Source organism: Lissotriton vulgaris, unplaced genomic scaffold (genome assembly GCF_964263255.1).
Source record: "Lissotriton vulgaris unplaced genomic scaffold, aLisVul1.2 SCAFFOLD_793, whole genome shotgun sequence".
NCBI lineage: Eukaryota > Metazoa > Chordata > Amphibia > Caudata > Salamandridae > Lissotriton > Lissotriton vulgaris.
This window is the reverse complement of record NW_028250973.1, coordinates 199,372-217,228: the sequence shown is the minus strand read 5'-3', so window position 1 is coordinate 217,228 and position 17,857 is coordinate 199,372. Positions and strand designations below refer to the sequence as shown.

Here is a 17,857-nt window from a genome sequence, read left to right as displayed (position 1 = left end):
CCAGGATTGTTTGGAGCAGGCTAACCCAATGCTCATTTTGAGGCTGGGGGTCCGGTGCTGGCAATCCCTTGGTTGTATTTCAGTGTTGGGATTGTGACATGCGTCCATTTGCACCTACGATGCCATACTGCAAAGTGCAGGAATCTGCCCAGTCCCATCATCCACTTGCTATGGCTGGCAGCGCATTGAATACAAAAATAGTAATGGCCATTTTACTATATTCTGAGTGTCCCTGCTGCGCTCGCAGGAAGCGGGGCGACGCTCCTCCGCCTTAATGGAAGAACCTGAAAGAAGCACAGTGAGCACAGGTGCATGAAGGATGTTATGTTATGTTATGTTAAAAAAGCTTATATAGCGCATGGCTACCCCACAACGGGGCGTCCCTGCGCTTGCAGACAGTTTGAAGCAAAGCATGAAGGATGCATGTTTATTCTACTGCCACATGTGGTAGAATCTGCAGATGACAAGTAATGATTTTGGATTGCGAGACCCGCTCAAGTCAGACCACATGCACTCCATTAAGGGACTTATAAAGGGCTTGTGTTGCCCTTGAGTCATGCAAGACAAAGAAAGACCTTAGATCAGATTAACCATGCCACACAGAGCAACCTTGCATGGCTCTGCATGGTATAGAAAATCTGGAGTAACACAAGACAATGCACGTTGCTGCCTTGCGTTACTCTGCGCTGGGAAAGTGTTCCCAGATTTACTAACACCAGCAAACCCGAAAATGTGTACAAATGCTAAGCCTTCCCAGGTGAGGCCATTAATGTTATTTGAGAGTAATGAACACAAGAAAAAAACGGAATACAAGAATTAGAACCTATCTATGGGAGAAGAGAGACTTCCGCTCAAGTGGAGTAGAAAAGTCTACTGGTTAAAAAGAAGAATTTCTTTCTATAGTCCCCTCACTCACCAGGGATTCCCCTTGTTGATATGCTTCATCATAGGGGTCCTCTCAATCCACTGCGGATTGAGGCGTGCTACGACTTGCAGAGTTACTTACGAGCACTTATGTGAAATAAATATGGAGTGCAGTGGTGTGCAGTGGGAAAAAAATGGGTTAAAAATTAGTGGGCAAAATACTTTATTCTTGCTCCTAGTTGGTATTTTTTAAAACAGGGGTAACTACTAGGGAAAAACAACATAACCATGATAAATAAGGCGTCCCTAGTATAAGTCGACATTTTTCGAGCCTCCCCAAAGCTCTTCCTCAGGACCACACAGGGACCAGCCCTGTGCGTTCCACTCCTAGGTGTCCTATAAATCAGGAAAATAGAGAAATATAGTGTGAAAGTGAAATAAAAGGTGCCACACGTAATGTGTGTGCACTAATGGGTAAATACATACGATGTCATAGGGCACCTACTCGCTCCCCTGGAGAATGCATACAGGGGGGCGAGTAGGTGCATTACCGGTGAGGTGCGCTCTGACAAAAGTGTGACTACGAGCCCCTCAACCCCTCAAGACCATGGGGCACATTTGAGCCTCATAAAAAATACCACCTACCATTGAGTAAAGCATATGTATTTAACAATTAGTGCACGCACATTAGGTGTGGCACCTTTTATTTCACTTTGGGTATTGTGAACTGTCTTTTTAAACTCACACAACAGAGAAGTGCTAGTAAATAAGACAAATATTTTGTCCTAGTTCTAAGACAAAAACAATTCATGTGACATTACATCAAAACCCACGTCAGTACAGTATTTATCTGATCTTATAAGAGCTTTAGGGGAGACAACACATGTCTTAATACTGCCCTCACACACTTTGCAGTGTCATGCTTCATCATTGGGCCGCATCATACATCCAGGTGCAGACCAATACACTGGATGGAGCACAAGTTTTGTTTTAAGATGAAGATTAGTGGTGAGATTAAAGGAAGTAAGAAAGTGTGATAGAACACATACAACACAAAAAATAATGTGACGTACCAAACAAACAACAAAGCCAGAGGGGGGATTTTTGCATCGCCTCTGTAACGGGACCAATATAGTGCAGTATTTTTACATTTAAAACAACCTAAGGGTTAACATATATACTTTTATTCTAGCTGTGAAGCCCTGGAAGGATTAAAATCTCTAAGGAAACGGGTATAAAGGGAAAGTAACGGTCCCTATATCCCCACTGCATATACCAACATGTTTCTGCCAACTTTGAACCCCCACATGGTTGGCACTGGCTTTCATCAGGGTGTTGGTCCCTTGGTTGTAATCCTTACCCTAATTGGGTTTGTATTACCTTTTGGTCTGTAGGTAATTTTTCCTACACTGGGGTCTCACCAGGATTTCTGTCAGGGAACCACTTCATGAGTTCATATAAAATTCTCTCTGTGGGGACGTGCTCTCGCCGTCACATAGTCATGAGCAGCACCAGGAGTTCTGCCCCCACCAGTCGTCCGCGCATCGGCAGAACAGCCTTTCCTACTATCCGGTCACAATAATGTTTGTGAAGTAGCAGCCTGACCCAGATTCCTATGTGGCATAATCCACTCGACAATCGAGTTTTTATTTTTCCTTTCTCCTAACTTTGGACGCAAGGTCATCTGACTGTAAGTAGCAGTTAGGTTACAGGGGCCGAGGGTTGGATACACCTTAGCGTGTGTATACCGCCCAGGCCTCTTTTCACTTGGTCCTGAAGAAAACCTGGGAATTTCCTCTACAGGTTGAAACATGTAGACCATATTGCACCCACATAGATGCTGTCGGTCAATCTAACCAACTCTAGTATCATATTACTGTTTTTAACATTTTCCAGCAGCTTCTGAATAAAGTTTTTTCAGAGAAGTTATACTTGGCCAATTTTTAACAGACTTTTTTTCATCACACTCACAAAAATCTACCTGCTCCACTGTAATCAGGTGTCGCAGCACACCCGGATGGCACTCGGCTGTCCGAGTAGGACCCCGAAGATGAAGCATGTCACCAACCAGGTTGGTGAGTGAGGGGTCTTCTAACAAAAGAACAGTCTTCTTTTGAACATCCCCTTTCCCCACACTCCATTAGGACCTGTCAGGTCTAGTGGTGATACTCCTTCCTTTGTTTATACATATTTAGGTCTAGGGGACCAGGAGTACTCCCCTCCACACAGTGGAAAATCCCTTACTCTCTTGTTTTGTTATTACACTGCTCGTGTACCTTGCCTTCGTGAGGAATCTTCTGCATCCTGTGGGACCATTGGGACTTATTTTATATTAAACATCATGCCAGAGTGCTACCTATGAGGTCCTCTGGAGCACTTTGGGACACTTGACATCTAAAGATGCAAACAGACAAAGTAGAGAACACCTGGCCTACAACAGTTGTCTACTATGAATCCAAACAATTATCTATTTAGAGTGTTCCACTTTCTGAATGTATTTGTTCATGATAAGTGCCTCGTGGTGACTTCGCTGTGAGTGCTTGGAAAGGAGTCTGCATTTACTAAAAAGTAAGGTAACAAGTGGCCCAGGAATACAGTGTGAGTTCAGGTTTACTGATGCTTTCCCCTTTTGGTACCTCCTGTGGCTGCACAGCTCGCTCTTTCAAGCATTATTGTAGGAGTCGGTGTACTTCTATTGGACGTTTTCTTATTTATCCTACATCAGTAAATTCTGCTGTGTTCAGTTCGAATGCCTTGATATTCTTTATTCTCTTTTTCATTGTGTTCCCCTGCATTCACCTAAGTTACTATTTTACTGTAAATTCACCTTTGAGTTCAGAGTTGAGCATTCCCTCAACCTATCTACTATCACTCAGAGAGCAGGGATATCTGCCTCTTTGCACCTGAAAAGCACAACCTGTTTATTAAATATCAGCAGCGATCCCACTAATTCAGGTGTTATTAAGAACCTCCAACAGGTATTATGGGTCAGATTTAGAGTTTGGCAGGCAGTGTACTTCGGCACAAATGTGGTGGTGTACTCTCTCCATCAAACCTTTGGTCTGGCTGCTCTTTTGTGAGTTGGGCAGACTGTTATCTTTCAGGTGGTGGCGTCCTGCCATGGTTTGGCCATCAGCAATCTTACTCCATTAGCTCGGCAGAGTAAGGGCTGTAGGAGTAAGGACCTCAGACAGCCCACCCTATTTAGAGCAAATTGTCTGATGTATTTTTTTCTGTTCTTTGCCACCAGGGAAATTCCTGGAGCCCTGAACAGAGAAAAATAACAAGCATTTGCAATGCAATAGGTCTCACATTTTTTTTAGAGTTAGAGCTATTGGCATTGTATTGGAAATGGATTCATTTGTAGTGAGTATGCATAAGGTACAGCAAAAGGAACAACTGGCGGGCCGCAGCGCTAATGATCATGCTAGTGAATTGATGCATGTTGTAAAAAAATGCTGTGTAATCATGGAGGCTGCGGAAGGTGTTAACCTTTATTTAAGACCCGATTTAGTACCAGAAATAGCCCCGTCCTAATTTAGCTAAGGTGTGCACCTATAGAATGTTTTGAGTGTTTAGTTTTGCAGTTTCATAATTTATTTCAAAGCGACACTGGTAGCAGGGCTTCAGCAGCAGATTAAGTGCATTGTTAGATTTCCAGACATGGTCTACTGATGGCACTTGGGTACCTTCACTATACTTCTTCACAATGGAAAAGAGTCATTTTGCAAATCCCATTTTCGCATGAACACATACAAAAATGTATATGCACATTGTTTTCCCCAAACGGAGAATATTTTTCTTCAAGGTGAAACTGTTTCCCTCATTCACCAATTCTGGGAATAATCCCTTCCCATTCCCACCTAGGATGTGGATCTACTCCTGCCTTTGACAGGAGTAAATCTGTGACCGTGTCCAGGGTGGAACGGGCTCAGAAAACGGTTGTGAAGTCAAAGAGCTCAAAAGCTTGAGGTTCAGCTTGAATATCAGATTTACAGATTCAAACCCTCAAACCAACCTGAGAGCAAGTTTAATCCAGCTTAATATTACTTTATAATGGAGCTATTGTACGTTAGTGAACCGATTTACAAGTGCAAATTCTAGGTTGTGGCTACAAAAACCAGAATTTACACTCTCAAATCAATCCAATTGCACATTTTAATTTAACTTACACGTGCAATTGGATTTGTAACTTGGGACTAGAGTTATTCTTAAGATTGTCTCACTTTGCTGTTGTTTATCAGTGAAATCATGTCTTGTGCAAGGTTTTCTTTGGCCTGTGACTAGAGGCAAAATAATGTGGCTAAACACCCATACATTGCTTACCATTGGCTGGCTTTGTTTTCACTCTCATTTCCTTGCTTCTTATTTGATGGTTTGCCTTGTCCATTTTGTTCCGTCTAGTGTTTGTCCTGCTCCTGGAGCCTAGCCTCTTTATCATCACCAATAACCTTTGCACCCACCTGCCCCTTCAATACCACACAGTCTGGATTCAGATCCAACCACAGTACTGAAATAGCACTCATTGCTGCCACAGATGACATCTGCATGATTCTTGAGAGAGGAGGCATGGCATCCCTCATTCTCCTGAGCCTCACTGTGGCATTTGACATGGTCTTACACCCCATGCTCATCAGGCGCCAGCACAAGATTGGCATCCAAGGACCAGCTTTTTGCTGTATCTGCTCCTTCTTAACGGATAGAACACAAGTTGTCCACCTGTCATCCTACTCCTCGGAAGCCCGCAAATGGATCTGCAGAGTTCCACATGGTTAAACGCTCAGCACAACTCTCATCAACGCATACCTGATCCCTCGGGTCAATGTCATCTGCAGACGACATCAACATCCTCTCCTACACAAATGGTAGGCAACTCAAACTCCTCTCGGACCAGATGCCCAACACAAGAAAAATATTCATCTCCTGAATGACCGAAGTCGCTAGCTGAATGAAAGCCAACTGTCTCAAGCTCAGTAGTGATCTTTGGCACAAACACCTCACTATGGGATTCAAACTGGTGGTCAACTGCACTCGGACCGACACCCAGTACCCACACCTGGAACCTCGGAATCATCATCGGCAGGAAATTGGACATGACTGCACAAGTCAACCTCATCACTGCACCCTGCTTCCACACCCTGGGGTTGCTGAGGAAGAACTTCAAAGGGCTCCCAAGCAACAACAAAAAAGGTCACCCACACCTTAGTCACCAGAAGGTGGGACTATGTGAACACCTACTACACTGAGATCACCAAGCAACTCACCAGAAGACTAATGACCAAACAAAAGTCGGATGGTAGACTCATCCTCAACCTCCCACACAGAACTCATATTACTCCACACCACAGGGACCTACACTGGCTTCCAATACACAACTGTGCTCCATTCAAACTCCTCACACACACATTCAAGGCACAACTCAACTCACAAGACAACTCAAGCCCCACCTACCTGAATAGTTGCATCTCCTCCCACCAACCATGCAGACACCTCTGCCCTGCAGGACTCCTACTCGCCAACATACCACATATACACAGAACCAGATCAGGAGAACAAGTGTTCTTAGACATCGCTCCTAAAGCACGGAACAACCTCCCTCCAGGTCCTGCTCCTCTCTTCTTAAATTCCGCAATTAGCTGAAGACCTTGCTTTTCACTTAACCAACCTACTATAGGTAGAGCTAGGCACACACATCTGCTCGGCGCTAGGATACCCTTGTGGGTGATGGTGTGCTTTACTAATATGAAACTGGTCAGGTCAGGCGTGCAATTCTCTGGTGAATGTGCACACTTTTTATGACAAACCACAGAGGTTTTTTATCCAAAATTGTTCGATAAAATAATTCAATAAATTAAATATTTAAATCGGAGTTCTTCATTCTTTTCATGAATTTTATTTCTCAAAACCAGTTTTGCAATATTGATAGGCACTGACAGACGCAGTGTACCAAATGGAGCAGCATGCAGCATAATTTTGATTATCACTAAAACAAGTTAAGTTTTCAAGTGTGCACAGAGAATCTACATTTTTTCAGTGCTTTACTAATATAACATAACATAACCATCCACTTGATTCGACTAACTTGTGCCCTTCCACTGCTCACTTTTAGGGAACGACTTTTTTATTTTGATTAAGCACTCAATGAGGGTCTATGTGATTTCAAGCTCTCTCCCTCATGTGCCCGCCCAAATGCCTCCTATGCTTCTCTCCGCTCAATGCTTCTCTCTCTGCTCCCTGTGTTGTTGTCACCCTTGTGCGCTGCTCACTCTGTTGGGTGCTTCTTTCACCCACCTGTGCTTAGTGCTCTTTTCCCCTGCCACCACTCCATTGTGTGCTTCGCCTCAATGTTGCTTTTCCCCTCCAAGTTGCTCTAACGTGCTGGTTTTATTTACTGAGTGGCAATTGGTTAGTAAAAAAAAAATGGTGCTTGTGTCATTCTGCTGGTGCGCATGCGTTGTGATGCGTGTGCACGCCAGCGTGGAATGAAGTTTTGTTGCGTCTGTTTTCTATTGCATTTTTACCAATGTTGCACAGCATCACAAAAAAAGCATTTTGCTTTTCTCCCCATGCTGTACAGCATCACGAAAAACCATTGGCAAAGACAATATATCCCAGAGGTGAGACCAATTGGCTTTAGAAATGGGCCGAAGGGTCATGAGACTTCAAAGAATTTGGGATCTAACTGATAGATTCCCCAGGTGGTGAGTCTGCCCCTATGCTCGTTTGGAGGTCATTGCTAAACACCTGGAGATAGAGGAATGTAAAGATGCTGCCGAGGGAAATGTTGGGTTATCCTAAATTGAGTAGCACTGTTTGTGTCTTGAACATAACAAACACATTAACAGATCTGTCATCCACTTTCTTTCACCTACAGGGATCAATGTGTCTGCCAATCAAGATGAGGAGACAGATTTTGAAACGTTCCAGATGCAAATTGACAAAGAGTCACGGAAGTGCATATTCTACACGAGTGCCGGCAACTACTGGTGTCTGGTCACCCACGGGGGCATTCAGTCCACGGCCACAGAAATGTAGGTGGAGGCGCTCCTCACTCGTGGCACCTATATATGTTGAATAGCCCCTCCACAGAGTCCTCAGAGGGTGTTTGACCTTAAGGGAGTGGGGAGGATCCAGACAGGCTTGTGAGTCTTAAAACTCTGGTAGGAAAGGCTGATGAGGGCACTACTGTGTCTGGAAATATCCCATTTTCCACATAGACCCTTTCCCTATGCAGTCCTGTGTCAATCCTTGACTATAGCGCTGAGGTGGGTGGTTCAGGAGGAAGTTGGGCACATCTGTAAATTAGCTCAAAGATTAACTTCCGGTCTCCTTTTTTCTCCAGCGCTGCCAACACAATGTTTGACATCGAGTGGCGCGGCCGAAGAGTGGCCCTCAGGGCCAGTAATGGAAAGTACGTGTGCACCAAGAAAAATGGGCAGCTGGCCGCCGTCTCTGACGCTGTGGGTAAGGCCTCCGCCAATCAGGCTCCTTTGGTTTTCAGGATAAGTCAACCTGCTTATAAGTTAAAGTATGTATCTAGTTACTATGATGTTTCTTAAGACGTAGGACATACCCCAGACTCAGTGCAAGAGTGCTGCATAAGAAGGTTCATAAAAATACACTGTTACACAATATGATCTATATTTCAACACCAGCATTGATTCCAGGAAGGGGAAGCAAAAGGGGTACCCTTGCCAGCTCCCTCCCCCACCCCACAAAAACCACCAGCTCATTTTTAAGCCTGCCCAGCCATGCGGTCCTGGAGTCAGAAGATGAAGTAACAACACACACATGCATGTGCGGAATCAATCATGTGCGCACAAATACTTTGGCTTCAGTGAGATCCCAGTCTGAGGTTTTGTTTTCTTTAAAGGCTCAATTCAACGTGAGGAGGGCTCTTTGCCATGCACCTTAGACACAGGAATGTTACTCTCTTGCCTCATATTTCACGTTGAGTAGCCTGGCTGTCTTGCCAACGTTACCTATAAAATTGGATAAACATTCTGTAACTCTAAAAGGTTATTTTAAGTAAAGAAGCCCGGCGTGCGGTGGAGTGACTTCCTGTAATGCAATCCGAGTGCAAGATATGAGCGTCGATAGACAGCGTTATCTGTAATGCAACTAGTAAAGCCGGCGGTTGCTAAGCGACGGTTGCATTGCCGCGTGGGTGAGCATCATATCAAGATTTGCCAGGCTTTCACGTCCGTCTTGTAATGCCCGGGGGGCTGGGGCTGGGTACGACCCTGGAGTAATCGACACCAGCGCCATGCTGCTGGTAAAAAGTGGGGAGGCGACCCCAGTCAAGAGCAGGAGCATCTGGTGAATGAAGGTGGGAGGGTATGAAACCCGAATACCCTTGTCGGATATCAGCTGAAATAAATATCGCGTCCTACCTATAGTTTACCAAAATAGCGAGTACTCATTATAGCTTATCCAGATATCACCCCATTGGGAATAATATGAGAAAATCTACACTGAAGGGAGCAATATTTTAGTAAACGATAATTAGGACACGAGATTATGTCAGATAAAATTTCTGGCAGTGGTACACCTATGGAGAGAGGTCATGTGGCACACAGGCCAAGCGTGAGTTTCATACTCACAGTGGAGTGAGTACATGCTTTAGAGTGCATGGCATCACTGCCGAAGGCTGCGCACCCCAGGCCACAGCCTACAAGGTGACAGACCCTCGGAGTCAGGACAAGGCCGTCACTCCCCAGGGAACAGGCAGCGGCATCAACACCACGCGGACACTTATTTATTTACGAGTGTTTGAGAAGCACTTCCTGAAGAACGACAGCACATGGCAACAGGAAGCGGCGCATGACATCACCGTCCGAGAGGCGGCCTGCAGCAGGGAGAAGGTGGGGATGCAGCGATGCCAGGCATGGAGAACGTAAACAGAGAGGAGGCTGCCACGCCTAGAGCATATTTGCACACTACAGAGTCTTCGATATTTACACATGCAGCTTGGGGTTACGGCATGGGGTTGCAGCTGGAGAATTGCAGCTGGAGATTACATTCTGGTGTTACAGCTTAAGGTTGCAGCTTGTGGTTGCAGCTGGAGGTTACATCTTGGGGTTGCAGCTTGAGGTTGCAGCTGGAGGTTACATCTTGGGGTTGCAGCTTGTGGTTGCAGCTTGAGGTTGCATCTTGGGGTTGCAGCTTGAGGTTGCAACTGGAGGTTACATCTTGGGGTTGCAGCTTGTGGTTGCAGCTGGAGGTTACATCTTGGTGTTGCACCTTGGAGATGTAGCTTGAGGTTGCAGCTGGAGGTTACATCTTGGTGTTGCACCTTGGAGATGTAGCTTGAGGTTGCAGCTGGAGGTTACATCTTGGTGTTGCACCTTGGAGATGTAGCTTGAGGTTGCAGCTTGGGGTTGCAGTGGATACAAGTAGTAGAGCAGGGAAGCTAGGGAGTTTGGTTGTAAGCATTCTCTGTAACAAAGAGGTGGACCTTTGGAAAGAACTTCAGTTCCTCCTGTGGTTGTATGAAGTTGACTCTGCAGGATATTTAGAGGGAAGTTCAAGACACAGAATCTTGGGGTGACATGTGGTTGCACATGGGACGTTGAGCAGGTATACCTGCGCATGATGAATGCCTTGGTGATTATACAATAATAAGCTGTGAGAGTGATCTACCGTAAATATCAGTAAACAATCAGACGTGCAGCACACATTTATTGCTGTGTTTTGGCTGTGAGTCCGCCCGATTCCAGTGATGAGGCATGGTTCCATGCCAGAGATGGTTGTAGGGGACCCTACTGCACAATGAATGACTTTGCTGATGGAGAAGGAGGGCTGGTTAGTGGGTATCCCACCAGTAGGTAATTGCAACAGCCGATCTAGCTCACAACTAAGGATTGATAAATGCGTCCATGGTGTGGAAGAGGAGCAGTGGGTGCATTTAATGTATATTTAAGCAACTGGTACCTGACAGGGGGGTGTGATAGTGCTTAACTGCCCTAACCGTGTACTAATATTATTTAATGGTACACCAAGGTACCTGGCAGACAGAAGGTTGTCAGGATACCAGACAGGAAGGAGATGGGGCCGGTAAAGAGTTAGGAGTGAGCATGTGGGAAAGAATGATGAACAGTGGATTCATATCCACTGAGGTTAAGGAACAGAAATGTGCTCATGTGTTATTAGCATAGGTTCCATTCACACAGGTCCATGACCATACCAAGCAGGTGTTTCCTATCCATGGGCATTAGGGAGAGGGTGCGTGCCAGTAAGTAACAAGCACAGACCTCACAGGGCTTTCAGTGTGGCAGCGGTACAATTATGGAATGGGCTGCCACAAGGCCTCAGGGTAGCTAGCTGCCTGCTGAAATTCAGGAAGGAGTTGAAGACCTTACTATTCCCTAGGGGATAGTTCATCTTCTCCAATCTGGAACTGTAGGATAATCGTTAATTCTTGTCTGAGCGCCAAGATACCCGTAGGGTGATAGAAGCGCTATATAAGAACATAATACAATACAATAATACAATACAATATGCACACTCACTAAAATGTGAGCAAGTAACTTTGAGTAGCAAGCAGGCTGACATACTACGAAGTGCATAAAATATGTGTGTCTGAGACACCTCATCTCCATAGCGAACAGGAGTGGAAATGTGACCTTGGGCAACCAGCATGAGTTCCTCGCCACATTAACCCCTTCCATGCTGATGACGACCCCCGTCCGTCATGCATCACGGTGGGCGTGTGCTGATGACGGCTGGGGGCCATCATGAACCCGCCCACTCATTTAAACGGCCGCACAGGCGCAGAATCGCAGCCGCGCCCAAGGGGTTAAAGACGGAGTGTGCACTTAACATTGGGTAGCAACTGCAGGGGAGCTCATCCCTATGGACTGAAGAGTGGTCACAGGTCTCCACCATTACCAGTAGAGACAAGCTGGTGGAGGCACTGCTACCTCGATATTCAGGAATGGTAATATGAAGGCAGATGGCGTTAGTGCAATAGCACCTTCCCGCTCAAGCCGGACAAGTAAAGCTAACAGGAGAAACAGAGATTTATACCCTGATCTTTTTCCCAGCCCACGTCTACCCAGGTGTTCCTTCTTTCTTTCATAGGCTTCATTTCCCTCAACATCTGTCAATTCGTTAATTCTTCCTTTGTTGTTTCTTCTGATGGAACGTACATTGCCCAAGATTACACACCGAGTTACTGAGGTCTGGGTAGGTGAAGGTCACAAGGGCCACTGAAATGACGTGATTTTGAGGCTATGGATATCTTCCGCATAATAATGCATTTATCGCGTTTGCCACATAATTTTTCTGCTGCATAATTTGCAGATTCTAATAAAAAATGGTTTCTAGCTCAAAGAGATCAAATATTACTAAAAATGCAGCAATACATGTTGCCCTTCGGTGGAAGGCCCGACTGGTCACCTTTCATTTATCTTTTGGTGTATTTGGGTGCTATTCTGATACTAATGCTGTGAAACCTTTGCCCGTACAGTGTCACACTTTAAAAATGCCAAAATAATGAAGTAATACTATCAAGAAATATAATGTACTTCGCCTCATAATTTGCCTTTTCGTGCTGCATAATTTAGACAACCCTGCTAAATAATGTGACCCTCCCTAGCCTCATAATTCCTGTGACCCTGAGTATCAATAATGCCCATACACTGCCCTTGGAAAGAAATCTTAATTGCTGTCAGTGGAGTCCCGAGCTTCTAAAGTTTATATCAGTGTAGAATTGGGCTACATATTCCTTCCTTCTGGACCAACACATTTACCATACAGACGGAAGGGGGGTGTCTGCTGACATCTACCTTTGGGTATAGTGAAAAAGTCTCAAGTGTTTCACGAGAGGGAACCATGAGTCTTTTCTCCCGACATCAGTGAACCTCAGGCATCCAGCACTGGACCAAGGGTGGCCACCTGCATGATAGGGGAATGGGACTAAGGTGACTTTCTCTGGCTGAAGTGCCCCCCTCCTGGAGCTGGTGTCCCCGGCCCTCCGGTCTCCATACACATACACAAGGGAAACTTGTTCAATCAGCCTTTCGAATCTAGCGTTTCTCTGCAGTATTGATAAGTTAATTTCTCACCCCTAAACCAAGTGACCTCCATATTCCTCCATTTAAAAGCGGCTTCTCCTTTTTGCAGTACGTGGCATGAAATGCATGATTACATTTATTGTATTTGATTAATTAAAGCCATTACAATCCAGAAAGAAACAAAGTAGACTAAGAACAGTTTGTCTATAATAAAACTACTATTATAAGTATATGTAAATATAAATACTATAAAAGACTAGCACTTAAATTATAAACTGACAAAAGTTTTTTAAATCCAGGCTGAAAAAACTTACCATCCCAACATAGTTCTGAAATATTCCCTGCATTACAGCAGTATTTTAGTGCATCTATATATCTCGTTATTCTGTCAGCAATAAAAATCTGTCTAATGCATATTGACTGTTCTTTTTTAGCCCCAGGGCAGCAGCAAAGTAAGTGGAGTATTGATTCATTTTTATAATCGCACATTCTACATCTTAAATCAGAAAAAGTTCGATTGGACCAAGAAGATCTTAGGTCTTTTTTTGGAGAGCAACATAAAAAAAGTATTCTTACTATGCTTAGTCGCGCTGTTCTTCGCATTGAAATGTAAGTTCTCTCTCTTGCTCTCGACCAACAACTTAGAAAACATGGGGGCATATTTACAAGCCCCTAACGCCACCTGAGCGTCACTTTTTCTGACGGACCGGTGGCGTTGCTCTCTACCCTATATTTACAAGGTAGCGTTAAGCCATTTAATGTGGCTTAATGCCACCTTGTAAAATGCCCCTTACCACAGCAGTCTGCAGCGGCAAAGAAGCGGGCAATGAGTGTTGCAGTGGGCATTCCACCGCAACACTCATTGCTTTTTGACGCTGCCCCATCTTTACAAAGATTGGGCAGCACCAAAAACGAAGACCAGGATGCTGATACAAGGAGAAATTATTAATTTCTCCTCGTATTTTGCTTTTTTTATGCAGCACACATAGAAACCGCAAATCACCTTTCAAGATTATTTATGTACAGGAAAATGTCCCTTCCTGCACGCAAACCATCTTCGCTGCAGCACAGGCACCCTTGCAACATGGCGCAAGGGTGCCTGCGCTGGCGCTAGGCATCTATCTTAGCGCCAGTGCCATGGGAAACACAGGGGTGCTGCATATTTGGGTAAATACGGCACATCCCTGCGTTTAAAAAATGTCAGAGCGCAGCATTTCCAATTTTGGAGTAACACCGCGCTCCAACATTTTATTGTAAAAGTCCCCCCAGGTCTCTTCCAAAGCATGTAGCCATGCAGGAAACTGAAAATATAGACACCAACTCAGCTGCATTCCATAAAATCCCTATTTATTCTAAGCACCCAGCGTATGGAGAAGAGATCCTCAAATGTGTAGAATACTTACCAAAGCTGTGAAGCTATTTTCAAAGTATCTCATTTTATATATTTCTGCTAGACTGAGGTCCCCAGCATAACACACCATTTTATACAACTGTACTGGGGTGGATTTGAAGAGAGAGGAAGGTTCTCTTCTGGGAATGCAGGCTAATGAATAAACTCAGGAACATGATCCTCTGGCTACTTCGCATTGGACATCTGCCCTTTCTAATAGGGAGTCTGAGAGACCAGTCTTTGCACACACCAGATGCATGCCTTCTTACATCATCTTTGTTCTCCAGGGTAATGCAAAAGTACAGCACAGTGCAATTGTACCACTGAATATACCATTCTAATTGCACCTATGCTAACTACTTAACCATACCAGCTGTTTAATTATACTCTGTATACTTTCTAATTGTGTAACCTTACTATCTAAATAACTGCACTAACCGCCTTAGCGTAAATTGCTCAGGATGAGTCCGCTGCTCGGATATAGATGACCCTGGAAACAGAACCCTTACAAGCAACCTTTGGTTTAGAAAAACAGAGGTCTTCAACCAGCTTTTGTGCTTCCTCCCCATAGGTGAGGATGAGGAGTTTATCATGAAGCTAATCAATCGGCCAATCCTGGTCCTGCGTGGTGACCTCGGATTCGTCTGCTACCATAAGAGTTCCAGCACATTGGATGCCAACCGCTCCACCTACGATGTCTTCCAGATTGTATTCCATGATGGGGCCTACCAGATTAAAGGTAAGCAGGATCCGGGCACAGCTGGGAACCTCTGGCTGGCTGAATCTGTGACAGGCCATTGCTACTGGTGTTGGGAAACAGGGCCCTATGGACTTCCGAGTGACACCTTTTGCACTTATTGAAGAGGTGCTCATTTACTAGCTTTTCACAGAGAGGTGAGGCTCAGGCATAGTGAGAGACATTGTAGATATTTTGGCTTATGCTCAGAAAACAAACTTTCACCCCCAGTTTAGAACTTTGGAGGATGGCGCAGCTAGGTTGACCCCTGGCAAACAAAATATATACGCTTTCTCTAAAGTGAGTTGACCACAGCAGAGCACGCTGTCTTACCCCTTGAAAGTGCTCCACACCTACCTTGTAGAGCACAATAGATGTCACTTTTTTCATTCCTGGTTCATCACCAACCACAATACTAAGTATTGTGATAAGGCTGCATATAGCCGTCTTGACTTGAAATAAGAACCTTCGCAAGCATTAGCCATGTGAAAAAGCCCAGTGGGGCAATGCATCTGCAGTTGGAAACCCCACATATCCTCACATAACCTCCAGCACACAAGCACCATTTTTAGCAGGGCCCTTTCAACCATCTTTCTGATGTTTATTAAGTGAGCACCATTGATTTCAGTAACATTTCTGTGACCTAACTACCTGTGAGGGCTTTGAATATCTCACTTAGTTTGAACCACCACTCTTGGTGGTGATAGAGATGACAACTATAAGAGACCTCAGATTGCCCACATGGGCATGTTGCACTTCTCTTCTTCACATTCTGCCTGTCCATCACTATGGACTGCCAAGGTCAACTTGCCGGCCCCCCTGCCCCGCCCCCCAAGAGGAAGTGGCATCATATAATATGCTGTTAGAGGTATATCCAGTCTCTCCAACCACAATGTAAATTACTCGCTCAAATGCTCTTGGAGAACAGGCATTACAAGAAGGGATCATGTGTGGCATGATGCTACTTCACTAATTTCCTTTGTTCTGCCACATGGCACCTCCTGGATAGATCTGCTCGTCTAAGGGTGGGGGGGTCCTAGTCTATCCACCATAATAACACTGCACACATTCTAGGGTCAAGGGATACTTCTGATTTCATCAGAATGTTTGGATCTTTTTCCATTTAAGGTCCTCAAGGTTTATGTGAGGAGTCTAGGGCATTGCCTTACTTCTGAGTTCAAACTGCCAAAGCGGTTCAAGAATGTGTGCCACAGCATTGATTGGCCAATTAATAGATTGCAGCTCTTTATTGGCCGGATCTTTTAAGCTAGGGGCTGTTTACTTTGGTCAAATGGTACAGGCTTGATACGTCACTATCTCTCCACAGCCAAGCACCGGGCTGCTTTTAGGCATAGAATAATTCCAAAGGATTGTGCAAATGGGGGCATCTCATTCGACCAGATTTCATGCATAGGAAATTATTCTTTTGGGATCAGATGATACAGTAGCAGAAATTCCTGGGCAGGAGAAACTCCCAAAGCCATGTAATGCTGTCGACAGTGAATGTACGATAGACAAATGTAAAACTGGAACACAATTGTCATTATGACGAGAAATACTTGGCTAACTGGAACTCAGTGATTCCCCCCCGATCCCCAAGGTTCTGTTGCCTCTGGAAGACAGGCCTTGCAAAGAGCAAGTCTCATATCTGTCTGACATGTAGCTCTTTCCAGCACTTCTAGCTGTCTAGGGACACAAGTCTGTTGACCATTGTCCCTGCTTCCAAGTAGACCACTCCATCTCTGTTTCCAAACAGCAAACAAAAGACACAACACCAATGTCAGGGCTTTGCAAGACTCCTTAGAGGGCTTCCGAAAGAAAGAGGTGGGTTTGACCAATTACAGTACTAACCTCCTTTTTTGATGTCTCTTCCTCTCAGGGCTGGATGGCAAATTCTGGTACATCGCAGGCAATGGCACCATTTTCTGTGACGGGGACATGTCAGAGGACTTTTTTTTCGAGTTCCGAGAGCACGGCCGCATAGCCATCAAGGGCAAGAATGGCAAGTACCTACGCGGTGACCAGGCAGGTACTCTGAAGGCGGATGCAGATTTGGTAGACTTTGCCACCTTGTGGGAGTACTGAAGATGCTGGACTATTGTAGCCATGTATTTGGGGGACATAGACCTAGTGCTCAGTAGACAACGCCCTTTGGGGTATGAAATTTAGAACACAAAGGGCAGGAGCTTCAGAGAACCCCAGAGGCGAGGCCTGCATAGCTGATGCCGAGCTGCCACATTCCGCTATAACTGGAGTCCAACTAAGGAGGAGAGGCGCCGGTGCTGCAATCACCACCATTTCTGAAACGCTGGCCCTGGGGCTTTGGACCGTTATGGTTGCAACTGAGAAAAAGCAAATGAGACTGTGGAGAGAGTTTAGGTGTAGTGGGGCAGAGGTCCTCTTCAAGTGCGTCGAATGGCTTTAGAGATGCTTGTATGTACCGTGATCGCTGCTGTGCGAATGCCCTCAGTGCTTGGGAGATGTGTGTGTGCAGCTGACCTGGGCAGAGATCAGAATATCTCTTTTCATTGAAAGACTGTACTTTTGTAATAAACTCTCTATGAACAGTTGTATTCGTCTCTTGTTGATTCAGTGGCTCTTTGTAATACATGGGAAATCTTAGAAAGATCAGCATAGCGGATGCCACATGCACTATAATCGAAGGGAGGAATTTGCACCATCCTGGATGAAGAGGAGCACAAGAGGTTCTAATCATGTCTGTCCCTGGAGCAACCAGAGAATGGGCTGTTAACACCTCTTAGTTCACGGCTAGACTGGTATGCGACTAGGTCTGGTCATCGGAGGAGAAGGTGAGCCCCGAGCTCAGGATACCTCGAAGCAAGTGTGGCC

The 17,857-nt window shown here is 45.1% G+C and overlaps 1 protein-coding gene across 1 annotated transcript in view; it reads left to right on the top strand.

Moving 5' to 3' along the window:
* Positions 1-17,577, top strand: part of LOC147663069 (fascin-2-like) — an 84,830-nt gene extending 67,253 nt beyond the window's left edge. Inside the window, exons 2-5 of the mRNA XM_086950705.1 lie at positions 7,739-7,895; positions 8,207-8,328; positions 14,843-15,010; positions 16,887-17,577. Coding sequence (XP_086806831.1) covers positions 7,739-7,895; positions 8,207-8,328; positions 14,843-15,010; positions 16,887-17,092 — 653 coding nt within the window. The 3' untranslated portion in view covers positions 17,093-17,577. The remainder of the gene's footprint in view (positions 1-7,738; positions 7,896-8,206; positions 8,329-14,842; positions 15,011-16,886) is intronic.
* The last annotated feature ends 280 nt before the right edge of the window (positions 17,578-17,857 follow it).